Here is a 27,439-nt window from a genome sequence, read left to right as displayed (position 1 = left end):
TGGGCATCGCTGGCAAGGCCAGCATTTATTGTCCATCCTAATTGTCCTTGAGAAGATGGTGATGAGCCGCCTTCTTGAAACGCTGCAGTCCGTGTGGTGAAGGTACTCCCACAGTGCTGTTTGGGAGGGAGTTCCAGGATTTTGACCCAGCGATGATGAAAGAACGGCGATATATTTCCAAGTCAGAATGGTGTGTGACTTGAAGGGGTACGTGGAGATGGTGGTGCTAGGGCTGGAGTCAGGGTGCTGCACACACTTTGCGCGAAAAGCAGAGTTACAAAATTGGGGATGAGTTGGAAAGTACAGAAAAATTATACTGCCGAAGAGATCCACTGTCCTCAGCAAATGGGAATGCACCTCATGCCACTTAATTTAATTTCAGGAACTTAAGCAATATTTTCAGAAAGTAAAACTTCCCCATTTTCTCAGGTAAATTAACTTCAAACCCCTTGCATAAATATACCGAATATGACAATGCTGTAGTTGTGATGAGAGGGGGATACACCATTTACCAGAGATGAAGATTTGCCTCTTGACATGTTGCTGTCACACAACTCAGAGGAAACACTTCCTGGTTGACACCGGAAGCGGTTCTCGCTCTGTGAAGATGGCCGCTCCCGCGAAAGGGAAGAAGAAAGTTGTGAACCAGCAGGAGCTGCGGCGCCTGATGAGAGAGAAGCAGCGTGCGGCGGCGGCCAGCAAGAGGATCGAGTCTCCGCTCGCTAAATATCCTTTTGGAGAGGCTGGGCGGTGAGTCCGGGTCCCGCTCCTTAACCCTTTGTGCAAATAAACAAAACAGCAGCAAAGGCTGAAAGCGTGGATAGAGATTTATTATCTTCGAGTGACACGCACGGGGCCGCCGCTATCTCCCGGCGACAGATCTGTAAACAGGTTCTAAACCGCAATGAGCGGCATCCGTCGGATGGAGTTTAAAGGTCAGGGCACGGGGCCTGGGTCCATTCCTTGACCCCTCAGAGGGCAGGGATTTAACCATCAAACCGAGTGACATTGATCACAAACTCCAAGACATAGCTTGCATTTAGATAGCACCTTATCACACCCTCATGATGCTTCCAAGTGCTTTGCTTGTAATGTCCACCAACGATGTCTCCGTAAGATCCTACAAATTCCCTGGGAGGACAGACACACCAACATTAGCGTCCTCGACCAGGCCAACACCCCCAGCATTGAAGCACTGAGCACACTTTATCAGCTCCATTGGGCGGGCCACATTGTTCGCATGCCAGACACAAGACTCCCAAAGCAAGCGCTCTACTTGGAACTCCTTCACGGCAAACGAGCCAAACGTGGGCATCGGAAACATTACAAGAACACCCTCAAAGCCTCCCTGATAAAGTGCAACATCCCTGCTGACACCTGGGAGCCCCTGGCCATAGACCGCCCTAAGTGGAGGAAATGCAACCTGGAGGGCGCTGAGCTCCTCGAGTATCGTCGCCGAGAGCATGCAGAAATTAAGCACAGGCAGTGGAAGGAGCGTGCGGCAAACCAGGCTCCCCGCCCACCCTTTGCCTCAGCGACTATCTGTCCCACCTGTGACAGAGACTGTAGTTCTCGTATTGGACTGTACAGCCACCTAAGAACTCATGTTAAGAGTGGAAACAAGTCTTCCTCGATTCCGAGGGACTGCCTATGATGATGATGTAATGAATTAGTGGGGGATTTCCAGATTAAATTGAGGGGAGAGGCCAAGGTCCAAGTATGAACTGCAATGGTTAGGGTGGGTGGGTGGGTGGGTGAAGAGTGTGTCTCTGCAAGGGTGGTGAGGCAAATAAAGGGATCCATGTTTAGTTGGCATCAAATATTCCCAGACATAAACAGCTACTTTTCTACTGTTTGATAAATGCAAGCCATTCTGTTTCTGCCCAGGTCTGAGAAATGTTTAAACTGTAAAGTATTACTGTTGAATTAGCGCATTATTGCTGTGAGAATTACTGGTAAATTAATTATAATGAAAGAGCAGTTGCTCTTTAATAAGTTTGAAAATATTTACTTTGTAAAAAGAAATGTTTTAGGAATTAGTGTAGTGGTTTGTTTATGAAGCTATATGTATTTATATTTTATACATTTAAAAAACTTATGTATACTTATATGCACTTTGTTTCAAAGCCTTATAGCACAATTGTGAATCACACTTTTTAAGTCATCGTTTATGATAAAAAATTCAATACAAACATTTATAATTGGAAAACCCTATTCAAACATTTCAACCTATCGTTCCTGCTCTTTGCCACTATCCCAGACTTGAATTTGAGAAGCCTCTTGCCACAGTCTCTAACTGGCCAATTCAGCAATCCGTCGTAAACTTTGTCGTCATCCGCCATGTTAAAGTGGATGATTGCGTGACATCTGGCTTTGACTGAAATTTGGCTCATGGATGATGCTGCCTTGTCCCTCACTAAAGTCTCCCAGCTATACTTTCACCATCTGCCCTGCATAAATCTCCAAATTACACTGTGGTCTCTTTCTCCCCACCCCATCCCACTCCACTCCTCCAATTCCCCTGGCACCTTATCTTCCTTTTGTGCATCTCACTTTTTCCCCCCTTCTCGCCACTTTTAAATCCTTGTTCTCTACTGTCAGTCCGCCCCTTCCCCCAAGCGTTACCCTGAATTTATATCCGAGATATCCTCCCTTCTTTCCTTTCGCAGTCTTTGCACCGAGCCACTCGTCCTCAGTGAGTTCAGGCTCCATTTTAGATCTCTCATCCCTCTCTTGATTTCCATGCTCTCCTGTACTCCCTTCACCTCACCCTCCATGTAAATTCTCCTACCGTGATTCAGGCCCACCGTCTCGATCTTGCCATCACACATGGCCTCTCTACTCCCATGGTCCCAATTACAGACTAGGCCATCTCACAGCCATTTCCTATATACCACACTACCTACATCCTTGTGCCCCCTTTCAATCCCATTTCCTTCTGTGTCTGCCCCCCAAGTTGCTTACAATTGGACTTTTAAACTCCTACTGCCTAGCCTTTGACCTTTATTCACCATGATACTTCTGCAACTGCTTAACCACTCCCTGAATTTCACTTTTGACGCCCTTGTCCGTAACAAAGCTTCTCTCCAAAGCTGCTCATTCCCCCTAATATGGCCTCCATCTTCATTCCCTCAGGTCCAAGGGTTTCAGACTTGAGAGTATCTGGAGTACAACTAGTTTAGCCACCCATTGCCAGACTGCATCAAGCAGTATTGGGTCTCATTCCCCTCTGCCTAAAAGCACCCACTACTCCAGGATCATCCATGAGAGCAAAGGTAACCTTGAGGTTCTTGTCTGGACTACCAACCATCTCCTTAAACTTCTCTCCATTGCCTCTATCCTCACCTCCAACAACGTGCAAGGAACGCATGGACTTTGTCACAAAGATGGAGTCCATCCATTTAGCTGCTTCTCTCCCTTCTACCCACCACGCCCGGCATTGCCCACCAAGCCAAACCTTACTCAAGGCTCCCCCTGTCTTAGCCCCGATGCAGTTTATTTTTCTTGTTTTTTTTCTGACTATCTTCATATGTGCTCTGAGCTCCTCTTTCCAAGCGACCCACCTCATGCCCCATTAACCCCATTCCTGCTAAACTGCTGACCACCCAACTTCCCTTCCCGGCTCCCATGTTGGTTGACATTAGAAAGAGTTCCCTCTCAAGTATTGTGCTCCTCACTTTCAAAACCACAGTCGTCACCTACCTTTTCAAAAGAAAATCACCCTCTGTCCTTGGGAGTGACTGCCCCATCTCCAATATGTCTTTCTCTCCAAAACCTTTGAACTGTGTCTATCTTTCCGGCTACTCCATATTTGAATCTCTCCAATCAGGTTTACACCCCTGTTACAGCACTGAGGTCATAAATGACCTTCATTGTAGACTGTAAGAAAGCTAAGAGGTAAACATTAAATATCTAGATTAAGAAACCAATAATCAATGCCACTCGTTTAGTTTTCATGCGATTTGATCCACAAAACACAGCTATAAATCCCATAATACAATGCAGTAAAGGGATTTCACTATCATAAGTGGCTATCAGTGGCCCCGATAATACATTGTCCATTACGTGATTGACACACCTATTGTAAAAAAAAAGCGTATCTGCCAAGTCATTTTGAGCAATGCCAGAAGAGATCTACTAGTGCGTGTGTGTATGTAAATGTTCTGAGCTATGATTTGTTAACTTGGCATAAACTCTAGTTATTAAAAATGTTCTGCGGAACATGGTCAGCAGTTTATTTTAGACTATTGAGTTTGCATCAATAACATTGAATGTAGAAATAACATTATGATTTATTTTGTGAAGTTATGTGAACACAGAACTCCTCAAAGTATTTTACAAATCAAAACTCCAAAAAAATAACTGGTAACCGGGATCAGGTTCTGTTTAAGTTTGAAACTGACTCGTAACGCAGCTTCCATACTGGCTGGTTTCACTTCATTTACACCTTGATTTATTTGTATTTCTACTGAAATTTAATTACCATTTCTTGTGTGCTAATATCTTTGTATTTTTTCCCTCTATAACCCACCGCTCCTATAATCAATTGGGCCAGATTTTGCTGGAGTTGGGCATCGCGTGGCGTGCCCCGTTATTTAGATTTGTTCATGCATGTTTAGGTTTGACATTTTTTTTGCCCTATAAGTTGCTGGATGTGCAAGCTGATAACAGCGCAGCAAGGCATCTGGGACCTTGGTGAACAACCAAACAGTGTATTTCCTTAACCAATGAGATTTAAGGATTGAGAAATAAACAGACTGAGAAGGAGAATGAGTTAGAATGGGAGAATTCAATGTCAAAATCAGGTACAGAATGAAAAATAGAGGGAAAGAAAAATTGGATTAAGAAAGAAAAAAACATTTAAAATATTGCAAAACAATTCACAACCTGAAGTCATGAGTCGCCACACTTATAATTATTCACTTTTGGGGCCAGAGAGGTTGATTGGCGGTCATTAACAATTATCACATTGTTAAAAGGATAGTTACACTGTTTACTACTAGACTTATTTTTCTGTGTGAGTTAAATGGGAAATTAATGTGCAAATGCAGCAACTGCATGAAACTCGTGGGGAGGTGTAAGGTGAGATGCCATTTTCGTGACGCTAACAGAGAAGCGCCGCAAATCGTATAACAACTTGTGGTGATTCGCAATTCACAGGATATCTCTTCCTCACTGCAAGTTACTGGTTGATTTGCGCATTAATAATGCATTGTGTTGTTCAGACATCATTATTTTTTCAGCAAAATCTGGCCCATTATCTTTTATGTAAAGTGAATTATCACCACATCTCAAAACCAGTTGCATGTCACACTTTTACGAGATAAGATGCATTCTAACTTACATTTTCCAACTGTTAAGTCAAATGGGTTCATTCTGTAACTTCAAAATACATTTTAAAAATTGTGTTCTTGTGATACAACTAGGTTGTTAAGCTTTAGTTTGTGAATGTAATCCCTGTTGAGGGAAAAGTAATGAACAAACTAAAGTTATAATTTTGAAAATGTTTATAGACAATGGAATTTTTTGTATATTTGGAACTGAAATTCTTTTTTCTTAAGCTGTCCATATACCTCGCTGGATAGCATTCATTACTTAAACAAGGACTATATCAATTTTTAATGTTTCTTTCCCTGTACCTGTCTTAAACCATTGCCATATTTTCAGTCAGTCCATCAGTTTCAATGCATTTATATTTCGAGTACTTACCTAAGCTTATATAATAAACTGTACAGTATTTGAAATTCATTTGAAATTCATCCTGTAAACTTTTAAAATGTTGTTTTCTAACTTGTTCTACCTTAACCCAGTTGAACATATAACAGTTTAGGTCATCTCAGCTGTGTGCTTTGCAGTACTCCAATAAAAAATGAACTACTATGGCAGACACACATACTAGGCAAACAACACAAAGAGGTAAGAGTACAGATATTTAGTCTCGATTGTAAAAATCTTACTTTATAAATTAAGATATTTTTAGAATGTCACTTATTTTGCTGCTTTTCTTTTTAGTATAGTGACTTTTTCATAATGTAACCTCTGTTTTCTGGGGTTACTAGCAGTTATGATAAGACTTTGGTGGAGAGACGCTAAGTTAGGTTATTGTGTCTGGTACAGGGACAGAGAGAGTATAAATGGAGAGTCGAGAAATAACTTTCTATAGGCTTGTACAGTGCATCTGCACTTCTAATCATTGGTCTATTACAGCCACATATTGCAGTCCTGAATAACTGTTGGTTGAAGGTGAAAACACGAGACAGAGTGGACACCTGTATACCATGACCAATTAGACTACTCTTATGGTCACTGTAATCAACAAGTTGCACTGCATTGCAGATTTTTAATCTTTGCAAGATTATTCCTTTCAATTTTATATTAAAAACTTTTTTTTAAGAGGGCAAGTTAAATAAGTGCTTAATTTTGTCAATTCTCAATTGGGTACAGAAAATTTGATCAGAGTTACCCTACGAATCAGTCGTAATAAAGCTGAAATGAAAGGAATTGGTGCAGCTCTCTTACTGATAGTAATACCTTTTTATATTCATTCTCAGGATGTGGGTGTTGCTGGCAAGGTCAGCATTTATTGCCCATCTCTAGTTGCGCTTGAGAAGATAATGGTGAGCTGCCTTCTTGAACCGCTGCAGTCTGTGGTGAAGGTGCTCCCACAATGCTGTTTGAGAGGGAGTTCCAGGATGGGGTGGTAATTGGCCGGATCGGATTTGTTCTGCTTTTTGTGCCAGGACATACCTGGGTATTATTCCACATTGTCTGTGCCAGTGTTGTAGCTGTACTGGAACAGCTTACCTAAGGGTGCGCTTGTTCTGGAGCACAGGTCTTCAGCACAACCGGAATATTGCTGTGCCCAGTGCACTCGGCCATTGTCACTTAAAGTGAATTGAATTGGCTGAAAACTGGCATTTGTGATGGTGGGGCCCTCGGGAGGAGGCTGAGAATGATTATCCACTCGGCAATTCTGGCTGGAGATGGTTGCGAACATCTCAGTCTTACCATTTGCACTCTGATGCCGGGCTCTGCCATAGTTGAGGATGTAGATGTCCATGGAATCTCCTCCTCCTGTTAGTTGTTTAATTGTCCACCACCATTCACACTGGATGTGGCAGGATTGCAGAGCTTTGATATGATCCGTTAGTTATGTGATTGCTCAGCTCTGTCTATAGCATGCTGCTTCCGCTGTTTAGCATGCATGTAGGTTGGCACTTCATTTTCACGTACACGTGGTGCTGCTCCTGGCACTTGAGGAAATATCTGAATCTGACGGAATTGCTATGTTAATTGGCTAATGCTGCCTTGTTCCCTGCTGTGAAAAGTGCATTCTTAAAGCGAGTTCTTTCCTATTTAGGTTAAGTACATTAATCATATGGTTTCTTGCAGAATCTTGAGAAACTAAAAACTACAAACCAAAGTGGACCATTACTTGTTCACACATCAACAGTTCCTGTAGTAAAGAGAAAAGCTACAGATGCAGAATCACAAGCAACAAAGAAAGTCAAAGGTAATTTTCAGTTAGATATTCTAAGAATAAATAAAAAGCCATGCCTGGGAGAGTACTTATCTGTTCATATAAAATGCTATTTATTACTTCTTAGTTTAAAAAAAACTTTAATATTGAGTCAGTAGTGCTTTTTTTTTGATGGCTTTGGATTGATTTGGGTAACTTGTTTTTCCCGGGCTGAACAACTCCTTAGCTGTTGCAAAGTACTGATTCCCTTTACAATGAGTGGAGCTACTCGGGAATATAAATATCTATAATAATGGTCTATAAGATGTTAACCTATGATCCAATCTGTCCTCTCGGGTGAATATAAATGATCCCATAGTAGTACTATTCAAAAAAGTGCTGGGAGGTTCTCCCAGTGTTCTGACTAATATTAGTCCCCAACCAACACCACTAAAAACACATTATCTGGACATTATCTCATTACTGTTTGTGCCCTACTGTATGAAATTAGTTGCTGTGTTTCCTACATTATAACAGTGACTCCAATGAAAGTTCTTAATTTGTTGTGAACCACTTCGGGATATCCTGAGGCCGTGTAAGGTGCTTTATAAGTACAAGTTGTTTTTTTTTTATATATGTTAATGTTGTGTATGGCATACATTTCCAGTCTACAAACCTCACTTCCTATTGTCACAATATTTGAGTGATGATAACTAGCTATGCAAAAATTTATAATGGGAATTTTGCCGCCTTGATTTATTGGTGAGGCAATCGAATCATTCAAAATGTTTTTTTAAAAAAATTAAAAATTGATGTGCCGTTTTTTTCTCTAACTGAAATTTCTAATGTTCAATATTAGATTTTAAACAACATTTTTAAAAATACGTATTTCCCAACAACATGATTCAATTTATCCATTGAGATACCTTTTGTGCCTTTTAATATCTTTATTAAGTTTCTTACTTGAAGGGCTGCAGCCTCAGCTTGGACTTGATATTTTTGCCCTGAGCTGTGACTGTAAGCTGAAGGTAGATCCTTCAGTCAGAGAATGTACAATGTGCACCATTTCCTTGGAACCATTTAGTCCTCAATTGTTTCAGTGTTTATCCAACTTCCGACAGTTTCTGTGTGGTTCGTTTTCAAAATTGTTTGAAGAAAGATACATTTCAAAAACTTTGTAAAAGATTGATTTTTTTTTAAATAGAGAGTTTATGATAAATTTGGGAATGCATGTTGAGCTGAGACAGAGAAATAAAGTGCATCTTTCCTCATCCTAATTTGAGTTGTTTTTAAATGCAAATGAGTTAAATTTTGAACACAAATAGAAACGTTCTAATTATCACAGGTACCTTGTTAATGGCTATTGACTAATAGCTATGAAACAGACAGAGAAGAAGAAGACATGGACACAGACAGATCCAGGAACCTACCACAAACCACTCAATTCAATAATTGTGGAGATTTCATAGAAAGTTACAAACTAATGCTGCTGAACTCCAGGACCTGCACCCCAGTTCTGCCAAAACCTAGGGCCCTCCCTAGTGCTATCAAAGCTGACAACTACCCCTAGCGCTACTAAAGACCAGAACCATCCTCAAAGCCAACGACTACCCTCTATGCAGCTAAATACTATGTTTCAACCCAGTGCTACTAACTCCAGATATCTAACACCAACTGGTACATCTTGTACACCATCTTGCTGTGTAATTGCAGCTTTGAAAAATGATAAAGAATAAAAATGAAGTACATAAGGAATATACATAAAATAAAGATTACTTAAGAATGTTTTTTTAGACCAATGGTCAGTGTCACAGATATCAAGCCCAAAAGCACCAGTAGAAAATCCCTGAATATCATGGATAACTGAATTTTGACTTGTTCAGTTACTGTAAGTCAGTGACCCTGCAAGGCACAAATACCCCAACTTTTATAAAACAGTGCATCATCCAACTCAACATGAGCAATGCTACAGGAGATCTGCAAATAGTATAATGAAAACAGTAAATCTGGTCTGTCACACATCACACTGCAATTTCTGTGTCTCATTTCAAAATAAGTCATCAAGAAACATGCACAGGTAATTTGGAATGTATACCAAAACTCTCCAAGTATAGAAAATAACCAAGTTGGAATCTTTTTCAGCCTCTTAATGATTTTACCAGTCACATTTAATAAAAAGACAAACAAAGCTAGGCTTGTGATCAGAAAAGTAATTAAACTCTAAATTAACTCAGTGTAAGAGGTGCTGTCTTTGCTTGTGGTACTTTGTTTCGAGTCTCCTATCTCTGGTTTTGTTGCTATTCCTCCTCCTCTGTAGTATATAAAAGCGGATAGAGCCAGCAAAAGAGCCATTTTTATTTGTAAAGCTAAGGCAGCGATTTTACTTACCAGGGCGGGCAATGTCAGTGGCGTGTCCTGACCCTGCTGTTGGCTCCCTGCTGCTCTGTGAATTGACTTTGTGCTTGTTAGCCCGCCCAGTGCGTTCCCGGGCCTGGTGACGTCATTAAATGATACCTTGGTATCCTTAAAGGGACCATGGCCAACTTTATTTTGACATTTGTGCTGTCAGTGTTATATTAAAGTGCTGCAAACACTGACCATCACTGCACAGAGGTGCAGGGCTGCTCCCAGGCTCTCCCATGACTCCCTCCCATGCTTTGGAGGGAGTCAGAGCACACAGGGAGGTCCTCTTCTCTTCCGATGGGCGGAGGAGACCTCCTCAGGACACCAACACAGCCTGGTTGCACATTGCACAGGAAGGCACAAGCAGGGATGTCATCAGGAGGACCTGGGTGCAATGGTGCCAACTTTTCAATGATCTCATTAGATCATGAAACATTACTGCAAAGCCACACTTATCTTCATCCTGCTGTGACTCTCACCAAATCCCCATCATTAGCCTTCCCTACCTTACCCCTGCACATCCTTACTCACACCAACTTACCGTGCATCTCTACCCATCCCTCTCTCTATCTACATTATCACATCCTCATCTCGCAAGCCACCCCTCACACTCACCCTCATCCTAGTGCAATCATACCAACTAAACACACAAGGGTAGACACTTGGGGTGTTTTATCCAATGTTCATGTAAAGTTTCTGTTAATGTGCTGTCAAACATTTAAACTTTTATTTTCAACACTTTGCGTTCTTTGGACAGATTTGTGTGCACCTTTAAGTAGCTTAGTGAGTGCAGTGAATGGTACGACATAACAGTACCCTCACAATGGTGGTGAGTGTAAAAGGAATGGCTTGGGCATTGCACAGTTGCTTTATGGTGTTGGTGTGTGGTGGTGCCAACCTGGCACATCATGTGGTAGCCAGGGTGTACAGCGTCAAATGAAGGCAATGTGACCATGGTGAGGCCATCCCTGGCCTCCCGGGCAGCAATCTGGTCGGTTGCTGATGCCCTGTGTCGCAGCATCAGGTGATTGTTGAGAAGGTTGGTGCTGCTGGAGTTGGGGCTGATCGTGGTGGCATTCTGAGGACCAAGGTGAGAGAGTATAAAGAGCACCCATGTTAATGGAATAGATAGCAGGTGAAATAGAGATGACCGAAGCGATCTGTAAGTTAAAAAAGATACAGATCAGTTATGATCTGATTGAATGGCGGAACAGGCTCGAGGGGCTGAATGTCCTACTCCTGTTGCTATTGTAGGGTATTTGTTTTACACTCTACCTTGATACTTAGACCCCGGGAATTACAGGAAAGGACTACACATGCGCAAAATTTAGGCTTAACCCAACTGTCAGTTTGTTTTTGCGTAATAAAACTAAGAACAACAGAACAAGACTTCTGAGAGTATTGACCGAAGAGATGCAATCACCCGTCCAGTTAGTAGCTGTAACCGTAGATTGTAGGTTCGTGGTCGTTGATTCCGTGATCGGTTGTTCCTCTTCGATGTTCCCTCTTCTGGTCATTCTCTTTTTTTCTTTGTTCATTCCGTTCCTTTTCGTTCGCCCCGAGCTACTTCCAGCTCGTGTATATATCCATTTTATGAATAAATCACTGCTAAGCTGAGGATTCCGTTAGTGGGTCTGGATCGATTTGTTGTTTGTGGTGATCCATTTGACTGTGCGATGATGGGCCTGGTTGTCCCCAATTTGCACATTGAGTCTACAGGGCAAAAGATAACTCCTTATCTTAAGTACCCCGTTCTCCAAAAATGTACACCTTGTGGGGTCCTTTTGTTGTCCTGGTTTCTTGCAGACTTGGAGTCTAGAGAGAATTGTTTATCCCCCTCCAGCCAATCAATCCAGGGGCTCCTGTGTGGGTTTTTATGAAACATAGAAGCATAGAAAATAGGTGCAGGAGTAGGCCATTCGGCCCTTCTAGCCTGCACCGCCATTCAATGAGTTCATGGCTGAACATGCAATTTCAGTACCCCCTTCCTGCTTTCTCGCCATACCCCTTGATCCCCCGAGTAGTAAGGACTACATCTAACTCCTTTTTGAATATATTTAGTGAATTGGCCTTAAAAAATTCTGTGGTAGAGAATTCCACAGGTTCACCACTCTCTGGGTGAAGAAGTTTCTCCTCATCTCGGTCCTAAATGGCTTACCCCTTATCCTTGGACTGTAACCCCTGGTTCTGGACTTCCCCAACATTGGGAACATTCTTCCTGCATCTAACCTGTCTAAACCCGTCAGAATTTTAAACGTTTCTATGAGATCCCCTCTCATTCATCTGAATTCTTCTGAAATGTATCAACCTCTTTGTTTCTGTGCATAAACATGTCTGGCTTTCGACCACAGAGATTGTTCTTAATTGGTGATGAGTCACCACCTTCCCCAGGCTGGCGTCTTTTTCTCCCTTTGTCCAGTCAATCTCAAAAGCTTGTATTCAATAATTTTTAATTTGTGGCCTCTTTCTGTGCCTTCTGTAAAAGTGTAAACCTTGCACTATGTTCCTAGATGATTGTAAAAGATTGGAGATTTCGGTGTATCGTACTTGCACATTTAACACTTGTGCCCAGAATTGCACAATCTTTTAGGTCGTGTATTTGACTTGTGTTCCGATTGCGTGTGCCTCTGGGTGCAGATACGCAGGAAATTTTAGACCCCAGTGTTTATTTAACATGACTTGGAACTTAAAGGGACACAGCTTCACTTAACATCAGAATGATGCATAATGAATTACATGGCTCTTATAAAACAATGCATTCTCGGACTTACCATGAGCATTACTTGGTATAACCTTCCCATTCTTATAAAACGGTATATAGGTGCGACGTTCAAAATCCGGAATGTTCCGGAATCCAGACACCGGGCCGATCCGTGGCAGGGTCATCCGGAAACTGGAAAATGTTCCGAAATCCAGACTCCCCCGCCTCAGCGGCCTGACCTTGCCGGGCCTTCCCCCGACCTCGGCCCGACCAACCTTCCCCCACCTCGGCTCAGCCTCGCCTCGGCCCGACCAACCACCTCGGTCCGACCTCCGGCTGCCCACGCTGCCGCAGCCCGACCTTCCCCGGCCTCGGCCTGCCTGAAGTCCCTCGGCTTGATCGACCCATCCCCTGGCTGACCGACCCGCACCTGGCCTCGGCCTGACCTCAGGCCACCCGACCTGACTGACCGACCCTCCAGTGGCCCGGCCCCACTGATCTCGGGCGTCCCGATCGACCTCCCCTACCTACCTTCCTCGGCCCAGGCAAAGATGTTCCGAAATCCGGAAATATCCGGAACGGCCTCAGTCCCGAGGTTTCCGGATTTCGGACGTCAGACCTGTATCATCTGACTTACTTTGGAAATGCACTAGTAATATATTAAAAGCATTATATCTACATATGCAAACATTACACTCCTGACGTCCTATTTTGTTACAGATGTGAAAGTCTTAAAATGCTGTGGGCTTCTGAACTGGTTGAAATTGATGAGCAGATTCCAATTTGCGAATTTCTCTGACCAAACCACAATTAAACTGCAAATGACCTGAGGTGTTCTATTTAACAATTATATTTTGTGACCATAAAGGAATACAGATCCATCTTACCAGCAGTGGAATGTGCATTGCATGGTACAATAGTCCTGTCCATATAAAACAGAATATCATCTCATTTATTGTGTGCAATGCCACAGAAGATCTGCCAGTTTGTATATATAATGTTATTTTGAATCTATTAAAAAGTCTTGTTTACAAAACTTATAAGTGTCAGTTATTTCCTGTTGCATCTATTTTCTTGTCTGTCATGATTAAACTTAGCTATTCATCTTGCTTGGTTCTGATTGAGTTATCCAAGCTGAACCTCCAAGATGGGTAGTGGTGGTGACCTCCCAGAACTCCCAGCTCTGTCTCCAAGATGGACACTGCTTCTTTCCACCTGAATTGGAGCTACAGTACTAAAATTGGGCCTGTGGCCTGATGCTGTCTGCTTCCGCACTCTGTTTCTGCTTTCCTACCTTTCCCTCCTACCCCTGTGCTGCAAGCACCTGACCTAAAGGCCTAATCCCGCTTTTGCCAACCCCCCGCACCCCCCTCCCTCCCACCAACAGTCAGAAAAGTTGCAAAAGCATGCCCATCAAAATTACTCCTCTCCCTGAAGGTATTAGTTTTCTGACCGTTCGCCTTTTTCCATACTATTTTCTTTCCCCTGGGGTCTACGAATGCTCCTAGTTGATCCAATAAGTCTATCCCTAATATTGTGCCCTCGTTGTTGGGCATTACAAAAAATTGGGCCTGTAGTAGGATCCCGGCTAATTCTAACAAAATGACCTCACTTAATTTGGCTACTGTGACCGAGCCTCCTGCTTCCCCCACCGACATAGTGTGTCGTGTGGGGGGTACGGGGAGGTCGGTAATAGAGACCGATGCCCCCCTATCAACTAACATATCGCACTGCCGGCCCCCTAACATCACAGTGACATGGATACATAAGAACATAAGAGCATAAGAAATAGGAACAGGACTAGGCCATACGGCCCCTCGAGCCTGCTCTGCAATTTAATACAATCATGGCTGATCCGATCATGGACTCAGGTTCACTTCCCTGCCCGTTCCCTATAACCCCTTATCCCCTTATCCCCTTATCGTTTCAGAAACTCTATTTCTGTCTTAAATTTATTCAATGTCCCAGCTTCCACAGCTCTCTGAGGCAGCAAATTCCACAGATTTAAAACCCTCTGAGAAGAAATTTCTCCTCATCTTTTTTTTAAATGGGTGGCCCCTTATTCTAAGATCGTGCCCTCTAGTTCTAGTCTTCCCCCACCAGTGGAAACATCCTCTCTGCATCCACCTTGTCAAGCCCCCTCATAATCTTATATGTTTCGATAAGATCACCTCTCATTCTTCTGAATTCCAATGAGTAGAGGCCCAACCTACTCAACCTTTCCTCATAAGTCAACCCCCTCATCCCCGGAATCAATCTAGTGAACCTTCTCTGAACTGCCTCAAAAGCAAGTATATCCTTCCGTAAATATGGAAACTAAAACTGCACGCAATATTCCAGGTGTGATCTCACCAATACCTTATATAGCTGTAGCAAGACTTCCCTGCTTTTATATTCCATCCCCTTTGCAATAAAGACCAAGATACCATTGGCCTTCCTGATCACTTGCTGAACCTGCATACTGTTGCGGTTCATGCACAAGTACACCCAGGTCCCGCTGTACTGTGGCACTTTGCAATCTTTCTCCATTTAAATAATAACTTGCTCTTTGATTTTTTTCTGCCAATGTGCATGACCTTACACTTTCCAACATTATACTCCATCTGCCAAAATTTTGCCCACTCACTTAGCCTGTCTATGTCCTTTTGCAGATTTTTTGTGTCCTCCTCACACATTGCTTTTCCTCCCATCTTTGTATCATCAGCAAACGTGGCTACATTACACTCAGTCCCTTCTTCCAAGTCGTTAATATAGATTGTAAATAGTTGCGGTCCCAGCACTGATCCCTGCGGCACCCCACTAGTTACTGGTTGCCAACCAGAGGATGAATCATTTATCCTGACTCTCTGTTTTCTGTTAGTTAGCCAATCCTCTATCCATGCTAATATATTACCCTCAACCCGTGAACTTTTATGTGGCTCCTTGTCAAATGCCTTCTGGAAGTCCAAATACACCACATCCACTGGTTCCCCTTTATCCACCCTGTTCGTTACATCCTCAAAGAACTCTAGCAAATTTGTCAAACCTGACCCCCTTCATAAATCCATGCTGACTCTGCCTGACCGAATTATGCTTTTCCAAATGTCTTTGGGCCACTGTCCGCGAAATGAACGTCAAGCGCCGTTCCTTCGCTGATGACCGCAAAATCCGTCCATTGTTTTATGCAAAAAGCCATAATCTTTAGACTTACCATGACCAAGCTACGAGAGATTCTTTCTTTTGTTTGCTCTTTTTCTGTCTCTCCTCCCCTTCATCTCTTGTACATAAGCCGAAATATGTAATATAACAGGTTTCAGATAGCAATCGGGTTGGGGGAAGTGGAGCAGTAAAATACTCTACCAAGACATTCCTTGCCCTTTAAAATGTTGTGTAGCTGAAAGAAATAACTAAAGTCTTTACCAAAACCATGATTAATATTTCCTCGCACTACAGCAATCCGTCCTTTGATCGTTCTGATGAAAGGTCATCGACCTGAAACGTTAACTCTATTTCTCTCCACAGATGCTGCCTGACCCACTGAGATTTCCAGTATTTTCTGTTTTTATCTCCTTTGATAGTAACACTTTGATTTATCTTTTGCAGCATTCTGTGAATCCAGAACACCCACAGCTTCTGGGTGAGTAATTTTGTCAGCAAAAATAACTTGCGTCACTATTTGATCTTCTGTGACATTGCATTTGGACCAAGTTTTTTTTAATGTCTGCTTCCATTTGTTTCACACATTAATTCCTTCTACTTTCCTTTTTCAGTCTTTCTGTCTCCTTTCTCTATATGCCTGTCTTACTTTCTTTTATTAACATCTCTGTCTCTTGTGATGACTCGTACTCTTTGTGTAAGTCTCTCCTTTACCTTGTCTCCTCTCCTATGTGTTACTTACCCTGTATGCCTCATATTCTTTGCCTCACTTATTATGTCTGTCACTCTGTTTCACTTCCCATATAGATCTGGCGCCTTCCTTGGAGCTTTAATTTCTGATTTCTTATTGCATAATTGCATATGGCCAAGACGCTGTTTTCGTGGAGGGAGCGAGTAGGGAGACATAGCCTGCTTGGGATTGGGAGACAGCAAATGGGAAACACTGGGAGGGAATAAACAGGAAAGTTGATGTTGGGGGTTGTAGGTAGGTTTGTGAGTAGGAGGGAATAGCGATCTCTAGAGCTGAGAAGGAGCGAATGGATGGGTTGTTGGATAGCAATCAGGAGTGTCAAACCTGGCCCCATCACCAGTTGTAGCACTTTTCAGCGCCAGCTTGAGATCAGCTAACTCAGCATGGACCAGAGACTGAGCCTAGGTCTTCCCTGGTCCAAAGGAGTATAGAAAGTCCAGGGGTGAAATTAAAAAAGATATTAGGAAAGCAAAGAGAAAGCATGAAAAATTCTTGGCAAATAAAATCAAGGAAAACCCAAAGATGTGTTTTATAAATATCTTACAAGCAAGAGGATAACTAAAGAAAGGGTAGGGCCTCTTGGAGACCATGAGAGTAATGTGTGTGTGGAGGCGGAAGTTGTGGGTATGGTTTTTAATGAATACTTTGCATTTGTTTTCACAAAGGAAAGGGGTAATGCAGATACTGCTATCGAGCAGGAGAAGTGTGAAATATTAGATGAAATAAACAGTGAGAGAGGAGGTATTAAGGGATTTAGCAGCTTTGAAAGTGGATAAGTCCCCAGGCCTGGATGAAATGTATCCCAGGCTGTTAAGTGAAGCAAAAGAGGAAATAGCAGAGGCTTTGACAATCATTTTCCAATCCTCTCTGGCTTCAGGTTCATGTGGTACCTTTGTTTAAGAAGGGAGAAAGGAATAAGACCGAGTAATTACAGGCCAATCAGCCTAACCTCAGTGGTGAGAAAATTATTGGAAAAAATCCTGAAGATAGGATAAATCTTCACTTAGAAAGATACAGATTAATCAAGGACAGTCAGCACGGATTTGTTAAGGGAAGGTTGTGTCTGACTAACTTGATTGAATTTTTTGAGGAGGTAACCAGGAGGGTCAACGAAGGCAAAGCGTATGATGTAGTGTATATGGATTTTAGCAAAGCTTTTGATGAGGTTCCACATGGCAGAAGTAAAAGCTATGGGATCCAGGGCAAAGTGGCAAGATGGATCCAAAATTGGCTCAAAGGCAGGAAGCAAAGAGTAATGGTTGATGGGTGTTTTTGCGACTGGCAGGAGGTTTCCAGTGGGGTTCAGCAGGGCTCAGTGCTGGGTCCCTTGCTTTTTATGATATACATCAATGATCTACACTTGAATATAGGGGGTATGATTAACAAGTTTGCAAATGATACTAAAATTGGTTGTGTGGTTGATAATGAAGAAGAAAGCTGTGGACTGCAGGAAGATATCAATCAACTGGTCTGGTGGGCAGAACAGTGGCAAATGGAATTTAATCCAGAGAAATGTGAGGTAATGCATTTGGGGAGGGCTAACAAGGAAAGGGAATACACATTAAATGGTAGGATACTGAGAAGTGTAGAGGAACAAAGGGACCTTGGAGTGCATGTCCACAGATCCCCGAAAGTTGCAAGACAGGTAGATAAGGTGGTTAAGAAGGCATACAGAATGCTTGCCTTTATTAGACGAGGCATAGAATACAAGAGCAAGGGGGTTATGCTTGAACTGTATAAAACACTGGTTAAGCCACAACTAGAGTACTGCATGCAGTTCTGGTCACCGCATTACGGGAAGGTTGTGATTGCACTGGAGAGGGTACAGAGGAGATTTACGAGGTTGTTGCCGGGAGTGGAGAATCTAAGCAATGAGGATAGATTGGATAGGCTGGATTTGTTTTCATTGGAGCAAAGGAGGCTGAGGGGAGTCCTCATTGAGGTGTATAAAATTATGAGGAGCCTAGATATAGTGGATAGAAAGTACCTATTTCCCTTAGCAAAGGGGTCAACAACGAGGGGGCATAAATTTAAAATAATTGGTAGAAGGTTTAGAGGGGATTTGAGGGGAAATTTCTTCACACAGAGGGTTGTGGGGGTCTGGAACTCACTGTCTGACAGGGTGGTGGAGGCAGAAACCCTCACCACATTTAAAAAGTACTTGGATGAGCACTTGAAGTACCGTAACCTGCAGGGTTACGGACCTAGAGCTGGAAAGTGGGATTAGGCTGGATAGCCTCTTGTTGGCCGGCGTGGATACGATGGGACAAAATGGCCTCCTTCCATGCTGTAAATGTCTATGATTCTATGATGATATGGCGAATATAATCATCGGGGAACTATAAAACTATTTGTGCACATACACTGCCAGGGTGCTCGGGGGTGGCTCTTTTCTTAGGTTTCCAACTCCTGCATTGTGATGCTGAAACAGACACTAATGTATTACAATAAATCTCCAAGATCAGGAATAGGAGTAGAATTAGAATTCTAAAAATCAAGATCAATTTGTTTGGCTGTTTGATATTATTCACTAAATTTTCAGCACATGTTTTATTTTGTTTGCCCTATTTATGTAAATTTTCCCGAAATACCATACATCAAAACAATATAGCCAGGCCACTAATAATGGCATTCCCTGCTGCATTCAACAGTTGACTTTTATTCCAATAGTTCAGCTATGCAGCAGGATGTTTCTGTTAATCACTTCCTGCCTTATATACTTACAGTGATACATGCACAAATATTGACACCAGTGTCTAGAAACAGCTAAGCAGCAAAACAAAAATAACCATAATTGTTCTCTGGATATTATGTCAAATTTGCATCTAAGTCCTGTAATTAAAATTACATTTTCAATCCAGCTATTACTTTTAAGGAATGGGATGTAAATGATAACTTGTGCAATAAAATGTGGGGAAGGAAATGAGGGCAGAACCATTAACCCGATAAAATTGTTTGCAGGGATCGTGTCACAATAAAGTACCTCTAATATTTTGAATATTATAATGATAAATATCCAAAGAAAATGACAGGTGATTCAATGATTTTGTTCTTGGGCCCTTCATCCTCACAGATTACCGGCTGATTTTATCGATCCAGTCAACGAAGTGTCTCAACAGCCAATATCGTCACAGCGTTCTGGACTCAGCTTGGTAGTTGGAGGTTACGAGGAAGATGAAAATGGCATGGAGGAAGTGGTTAAGAAAGATGCCTTGGCTGAACCACCTGTGGGAGTAGCTACTTTACAGAAAAATGGTGCTCTTCCAGCACCAGTACAGACAGAGGCTGAAAGTAGTCTTCCTGCAGGTAAGCATTTGACTGACAAGTGGGGCAACACTCCATCTTTAAACACAGATAATTGTTGACAATTATTTTTGGAATAATTGTGTCATCAATTCAGGAAATTGGAAGGCTACTTTTTACCTGCTTCTCAACTGATTTTGTTCCTATCCAAAAATTAAAGTCAACCAACCTCCATTAGCATTAGTGCCCAATGTGCCTTTTAATTCAAGATAATGGGAAGTTTTTATTCTGTAGATTTTAGTAGAATTTTTTAATACAAACACATAAGGATTGTCTGCTGCATGGAAACTTCCAGAAGTAATTTACAGTCAATGCACCATAATGAGCTCATTACACTGCAAAATCATTAATCATTTTTGGGACTGCTTTCACATCAAACTGGCAACTAATGCTCATTATCATGAAGAATCTTTGCTTCAGATTCTAGCCCCTTAAGGAATCCTTAACCAGGAATTATGTAAAATATTGTGCTCATTAAGTTGGGGGGTATGAGAAATGGAACACTTTCCATTTCAGTTCCCAACTGTTAGAATCTACTTTTAGTTCAGATGCAGCATTGTGGATAGGTAGAGAGTAAAGCTCCCCTACTCTGCCTAACAATGCACCTGAGTCCCAATCTCCCGAGCATTCACTAAGGACCCACTGTGACATGCTTTTCATTTGCCACAATAACAGTTACATGTCTATCAGTGTAATTACCAATTTTGTGCCAAGTTTTGAAATGTGGGCACATGCCTACTAGAACTGTATTATACCCAGCAATCAGAAGAAATTTCTATCTCATAACTCTGCTAAATTTGTAACCAAGCCATAGAGTGAAACGTCTGTGTCTAATGCAGTGATCAGCTAAGCCCCTCCAGGACTAATGGTTTTATATACAAAGAAATCCATTCTTGCTGGTGACATTGGCCTATGAGTTGTATTACATTATGTCACTATGGGGATTCTATTGTATAATTCAGGTAATCACTGCTTTCCATTGTAAATACAAGTGACGATTTGGTGCAGTTAAAGAAATTTGAGTATTTACTGAGCACAGGAACAGTCCATGTTTCTCTATACAAAAAACATTCACGTGCTTGGTATGGTTTGGTAGTACAAGTACCTATTTAGCTCATTGATGTAATCCCCATTAATAAACAAGCCCTAGCTTGTGTCTGAATCTGATATAGCCCAATAATACCGTGGAGGTTGTTTAGTATTGGACTGTTTTTTATGTAACAAACCTTTTGTTATCATAGACTTGGAAAAATACAAAAATATACATTTTCTAGCCTGCTTTAACATACATATTTTATTTGTCTGTAAATATAATTATATATCGCAAACAGCAGGGTGAATAACTTCGTTGTTGAGTTGGATCTGAATGACTTTGAATTGTTGACTAGATTCTTTCTCATTCCACTGCATGTAGATGTCATGAAAGCTGACTGTTGTGCTTCCTTACGGTTCTATTCTCCAAATGGGTGGCCCAAGTCTTGTTTGTAGTCTTTGATAGATATTAGCTACCATGGAGGTGTATCAGGTGCAGAGAAAGGAGATGTGTCTATGAGACTATTCTAGTCTTTGCATAGTTGAAGAGGTGTTGCTCAGGAAGTATAGTGAATCCCTGGAAAGATTGTTAGATTCTGAGGTTGTAAAATAATTCCTGGTCTGAAATGTGGAACTAGACTAACTGCTAGAGGATCATAATGTTTTCATTGTAGTCTTACTTGCCCATTTCAGTAATGTCTTTCCAGTGCAAGTCCTGAATCTGCTTACATTGAGTTTCTTGGAGAGATCACTGTTTCACCAGAGTGGATAGTGTGCTGACTTGCCATAGGCTGTCCTTAGTGAAGTGCAGCCTTTCTCCAGGTTGTTACTGATAATACAGAATGTTTTTAAGCAGCATGATATTTTCTAGGAATCAGTGAAGGTGAGGATATCGGATGTAATTGCTGGATGTGGAATGTCAGCGCTGGGGGATGGAATGCTTCCAGTTTGGAATACCCAGTGTTAGCATCAAAAGTTTGGATACCCAGTGTTAGCATCAAGATTACTCAATTCAAGTATATCCAGATACAAGTGAAGCATACTCTCCAGTTTGGTGAACTCGGGGCAAGTTGAAATTTCTCTCTACATACTCCAGCTTTCTGCACTTCATCTAGTCCCAATCACCCGCTCTTTCCCCATAACCTTGCTTAATCATTGGAGTTTCATAACTCTCTGTTGGTTGGCAACCATTGACACAAACACTGAGATTATGGTGGCAAGGTCATCAGGTTTCCATTCACACATTCTTTGCATGACACAAAAACCTTTCATTCATCTCATAATTGTGGTACAATTGGCACAATGATCTGTGTGCCGGTTCTTTTAATGACATTGTATTCGCAAATGCAGTTCGTAACCAGCTTTGAAGAACAAACAATGAAGGCAAAAGTTGTTTCTCAACAACCACTTTTGTCAAAGGCTGTACGATCACAGGAGCCATGGCAGCCATTAAGTACTATGTAGTCAGTGCAATTCTTTGTCTTTTTGTTTAACAAAATTTATCCAAGAACAAAAAGTGAAAAAGCGTTATATACTCAAATATGAATTATTTGGAAAAAATCTAGTTGTGACTGAATTTTAGTCTATTGATATTTTACTAAATTCTATTACCTAAAAATAAACAATTGAAACTGGGACAGCACAGTAAAACTACACATTGACTTTCAACAACTTTCAACGGCATGTATAAGGGTTTCAGTGGTGAAAGGTTGAGGTGGAGGTGGGCAGTCTTACAACAACAAAAACTTGCATTTATATAAGATTGTATCGGAAATCATAGAATCGTTACAGCATAGTAGGAGGCCATTGGGCCCGTTGAACCTGTGCCAGCTTTCTGCACTTCATCTAGTCCCAATCACCCGCTCTTTCCCCATAGCCTTGCAAATGAGAAACTTACCTAATTCCCTTTTAAAAGCCACGATTAAATCTTTCTCCACCACACTTTCAGGCAATGCATTCCAGATCATAACCACTCGCTGTGTAAAAAAATAGTTCCTCATGTTGCCTTTGGATCTTCTGCTAATCACCTTAAATCTGTGACCTCTAGTTCTCGATCCTTCTGCCAATGAGAAGAGTTTCTCTCTACCTACTCTGTCTAGACCCCTCATGAATTTGAGCACCTCTATCAAATCTCCTCTCAATCTTCTCTGTTCCACGGAGAACAACCCCAGCTTCTGGCTAAAGTAAATGTTGGTCCCCTAGAGGATGAGACTGGGGAATTAATAATGGGGAACAGGAAAATGACAGAGACTTTGAACAAATATTTTATATTGGTCTTCACAGTAGAAGACACTAAAAACATCCCAATAGGGGATAATCAAGCGGCTATAGGGAGGGAGGAACTGAATACAATCACTATCACTAAAGAAGTACTACTCGGTAAAATAATGGGATTAAAAGCGGACAAGTCCCCTGGACTTGATGGCTTGCATTCTAAGGTCCTTAAAGAAGTGGCTGCAGAGATAGTGGATGCATTGGTTGTAATCTACCAAAATTCCCTGGATTCTGGCGAGGTCCCAGCAGATTGGAAAACCGCAAATGTAACACCTCTGTTTAAAAAAAGGAGGCAGACAGAAAGCAGGAAACTATAGAACAGTTAGCCTAACATCTGTTGTTGGGAAAGTGCTGGAGTCCATTATTAAGGAAGCAGTAGCAGGACATTTGGAAAAGCATAATTCAATCAAGCAGAGTCAGCATGGTTTTATGAAAGGGAAATCATGTTTGACAAATTTGCTGGAGTTCTTTGAGGATGTAACGAGCAGGGTGGATAAGGGGGAGCCAGTGGATGTGGTTACTGCACAAGATAAAAATTCACGGGGTTGGGGTAATATATTAGCATGGATTGAGGATTGGCTAACTAACAGAAAACAAAGAGTCAGGATAAACGGGTCATTTTCCTGTTGACAAACAGTAACTAGTGGGGTGCCGCAGGGATCGGTGCTGGGGCCTCAACTATTTTCAATCTATATTAATGACTTGGATGAAGGGACCGAGTGTAATGTAACCAAGTTTGCTGATGACACAAAGATGGGTGGGAAAGCAAATTGTGAGGCGGACACAAAAAATCTGCAAAGGGATATAGACAGGCTAAGTGAGTGGGCAAAAATTTGGCAGATGAAGTATAACGTAGGAAAATTTGAAGTTATTCACTTTGGCAGAAAAAATAGAAAAGCAGATTATAATTTAAATGGAGAAAAGCAGATTATAATTTAAATGGAGAAAATTTTCAAAGTACAGAGGGATCTGGGGGTCCTTGTGCATGAACCACAAAAAGTTAGTGTGCAGGTACAGCAAGTAATCAGGAAGGCAAATGGAATGTTGGCCTTTATTGCAAGAGGGATGGAGTATAAAAGTAGAGAAGTCCTGCTACAACTGTACAGGGTATTGGTGAGGTCACACCTGGAGTACTGTGTACAGTTTTGGTCTCCGTATTTAAAAAATATATACTTGCATTGGAGGCAGTTCAGAAAAGATTCACTAGGTTGATTCTGAAGATGAGGGGGTTGACTTATGAAGATAGGTTAAGTAAGTTGGGTCTATACTGATTGGAGTTCAGAAGAATGAGATGTGATCTTATCGAAACATATAAGGTAATGAGAGGGCTCGACAAGGTGGATGCAGAGAGGATCTTTCCACTCATGGGGGAAACTAAAGCTAGGAGAGCATAGTCTCAAAATAAGGGGCCCCCCATTTAAAACTGATATGAGGAGGAATTTCTTCTGAGGGTTGTAAATCTGTGGAATTTTCTGCCCCAGAGAACTGATTTAAGGCGGAGATAGATAGATTTCTGAGCGATACGGGAATAAAGGGTTATGGGGAGCGGGCAGGGAAGTGGAACTGAGTCCATGATCAGATCAGCCATGATCAGATCAGCCATGATCTTATTAAACGGTGGAGTAGACTCGAGGGGTCAAATGGGCTACTCCTGCTCCTTGTTCTTGTGTTCTCCAGTTTATCCACATAACTGATCCATTATTCCTGGAACCATTCTTGTAAATCTTTTCTGCACCCTCTCTAAATCCTTCACCTCTTTCCTAATGCATTTCTGGCTGAACTAGTGTTTTATAAATGTTCTTCATAACTCCCTTGTTTTTGTACTCTATGCCTCTATTTATAAAGCCCAGGATCCCATATGCTTTTATACTGCTTTCTCAACCTACCCTGCCACCTTCAACAATTTGTGCACATAAACCCCCTTGGTCTCTCAGTTCCATCACCCTCTTTAGAATTGTATGCTTTAGTTTATATTGCCTTTCCTCATTCGTCCTACCAGAATGTATCACTTCGCGCTCTTCTGCGTTAAACTTCATCTGCCACGTTGCCGCACATTCCCCTAACTTGTCTTATGTCCTCTTGACGTCTACTCTTATCCTCCTCACTGTTCACTATACTTCCAAGTTTTGTGTCATCTGCAAATTTTAAAATAATGCCCTGTACACCCAAGTTCCAGGGCTAGAATTTTGCCATCCTCACGTGTGCTTTAATGCGATTTCTTTCACGTTAAAACAAATTTTTTGTCCTAAAAATAAACTGCTTAAAATTCCACAAACCTTAAGGGCGGCATTGTCAAAATATCGCCATTTTCAGTAAAATCATACCTACAAAAGTACTGCCTACATTTGGCCGTTTGGCACCGGCATACTTGCTTTTCAAAACACGGTTTTGAAAAACCTTGCGTTGCAGCTTCAAGAATACGAGTAAGAAGACCTACAAAAAAGGTAAGTTGAATTTTTTTTTAAATTCAGTGATTCTGTTGTTAATGCTTTTGTGAATGGTTTCTCAATTTTAATTTTTTTAATTTTGAAAATTTTTGGGGGTGGTTTTTCCTCTCTATTTTTCGCAATATCAGCCTTGCAATAAAGTTCGAGAGTGTAATGTCTGTGAGCTTGTAATGTTTGTAGCGCCACACTGTGGATGTGGACATATTGTGTACTGCAACTATAGAGTTAATAATAAACAGACCAGGCTGTTCCGGAGGCTTCCGACAGAGCTGCCTGCCATGTTAGGAGCTGTGTGCTGTGCTCTGTGACTATATCACAGAGAGGATGGCGTTTTCCAAAACTACTCCTCCAGCAACACTGTGGTATTTTTTGGCCAAACTTACCCCATTAAAAAATGGTGACATTTTTCTTATTTTTTTCACTAAAATGGCATTATTTGTCAAATAATGACTGGCGAAATTCTAGCCCCAAATCATTAATATATGTCAAGAAAAGCAGTGGTCGTAGCACTCTCTACCTTCCTCCAGTCCGAAAAACAGCTGTTCCCTACTACTCTCTGTAGTGAATATACAGCACAGAAACAGGCCATTCAGCCCAACCAGTTCATGCCAGCATTTATGCTCCACTCGAGCCTCCTCATGTCTTTTGTAATCCAACTCTTATCAGCATAGCCCTCTTATTTCCTTCTCCCTCATATGCTTATCTAGCTTCCCTATAAATGCTTGTATACTATTCGCTTCAACCACTCCCTGTGGTAGCGAGTTCCTCATTCTCACCACTCTCTAGGCATTGAAGTTCCCTCAGAATTCCCGATATGGTTTCTAGGTGACTAACTTGTATTGATGGCCTCTAGTTTTGCTCTTCCCCACAAGTGGAAACACTCCCTCTGTATCAACTCTATCAAAACCTTTCATAATTTAAAAAAAAACCTCTATTGGGTCACCCCTCAGACTTCTCTTTTCAAGGGAAAAGAGACCCAGCCTGTTCATCCTTTCCTGATAAGTATACCCTTGCATTTCTGGTATCATTCCTGTCCCCTTTCCAGTGCCACTATATCTTTTTTATAATATGTGTCTAACCAAGGTTCAATACAAGTTCAGCATAACTTCTCTACTTTTCAATTCAAACCTTCTAAAAAAATAAATCCTGGTGCTTGGTTTGCTTTTTTTATGGCCTTGTTAAACTGTCGCTACTTTTAATGATTTGTGTATTTGTACTCCAAGATCCCTTTGCTTTTATACCCAACTTAGATTCGTATTTTCCCAGTAATATGTGACCTCTCTATTTTTCTTACCAAAATTTAATAGGTCATATTTCTCTGTGTTGAATTTTGTTTGTCAATTATAAGCCCATTCTTCAAATTATTAATGTCGTCGTGTAATTTGTTGCAGTCCTCCCTAGTATTGACTAACCTCCCCCCAAATTTGGTGTCATCTACAAATTTAGAAATTGTGTTTTTGATTCCAAAGTCTGAATCGTTAATATAAGTTGTGAACAACAGTGGTCCCAGCACTGATCTTTCTCACCTGCCACTCTGAATAGCTATCCTTTACCCCTACCCTCTGTTTTCTGACTTGAAGCCAGCTAGTTATCCATTCTGCTACTTGTCTCCTGACTGCGTGCTCTGACCTTCTTCATTAGTCTATTATGTCATCATAGGCAGTCCCTTGACCGAGGATGACTTGCTTCCACAAGAGTTCACAGATGTTTCAATGAAGGACCCGATGTTCCAGTCCTGAACTCCAGTTGAGGGGGTGGAAGATGTCTGTGCGTGGAATTTTTTAGCATGTTGCACATCAGCCACCACACGGGCTCAACAGAGCTAGGCCTTTATCCAGTGGCAAGGGTTAACCAGGATGACTGGAGATCTGCTCTGCTGCACGGGCCTATGCGCACACATATCGCATTATGGGCTGGCCCGTACTGCCCCTGGG

At 41.7% G+C, this 27,439-nt stretch overlaps 1 protein-coding gene across 1 annotated transcript in view; it reads left to right on the top strand.

Moving 5' to 3' along the window:
• Positions 1-582: 582 nt before the first annotated feature.
• znf830 (zinc finger protein 830) overlaps positions 583-27,439 on the top strand; it is a 132,286-nt gene continuing 105,429 nt past the window's right edge. Inside the window, exons 1-5 of the mRNA XM_070881153.1 lie at positions 583-730; positions 5,821-5,916; positions 7,393-7,513; positions 16,146-16,179; positions 19,523-19,755. Of these exons, the coding sequence (XP_070737254.1) occupies positions 608-730; positions 5,821-5,916; positions 7,393-7,513; positions 16,146-16,179; positions 19,523-19,755 (607 nt within the window). The 5' untranslated portion in view covers positions 583-607. The remainder of the gene's footprint in view (positions 731-5,820; positions 5,917-7,392; positions 7,514-16,145; positions 16,180-19,522; positions 19,756-27,439) is intronic.

This window comes from Pristiophorus japonicus, chromosome 5 (genome assembly GCF_044704955.1).
Source record: "Pristiophorus japonicus isolate sPriJap1 chromosome 5, sPriJap1.hap1, whole genome shotgun sequence".
Taxonomy (NCBI): Eukaryota; Metazoa; Chordata; class Chondrichthyes; family Pristiophoridae; genus Pristiophorus; species Pristiophorus japonicus.
Note: the sequence above shows the minus strand (reverse complement) of the source record. Positions and strands in the feature narration are given on the sequence as shown.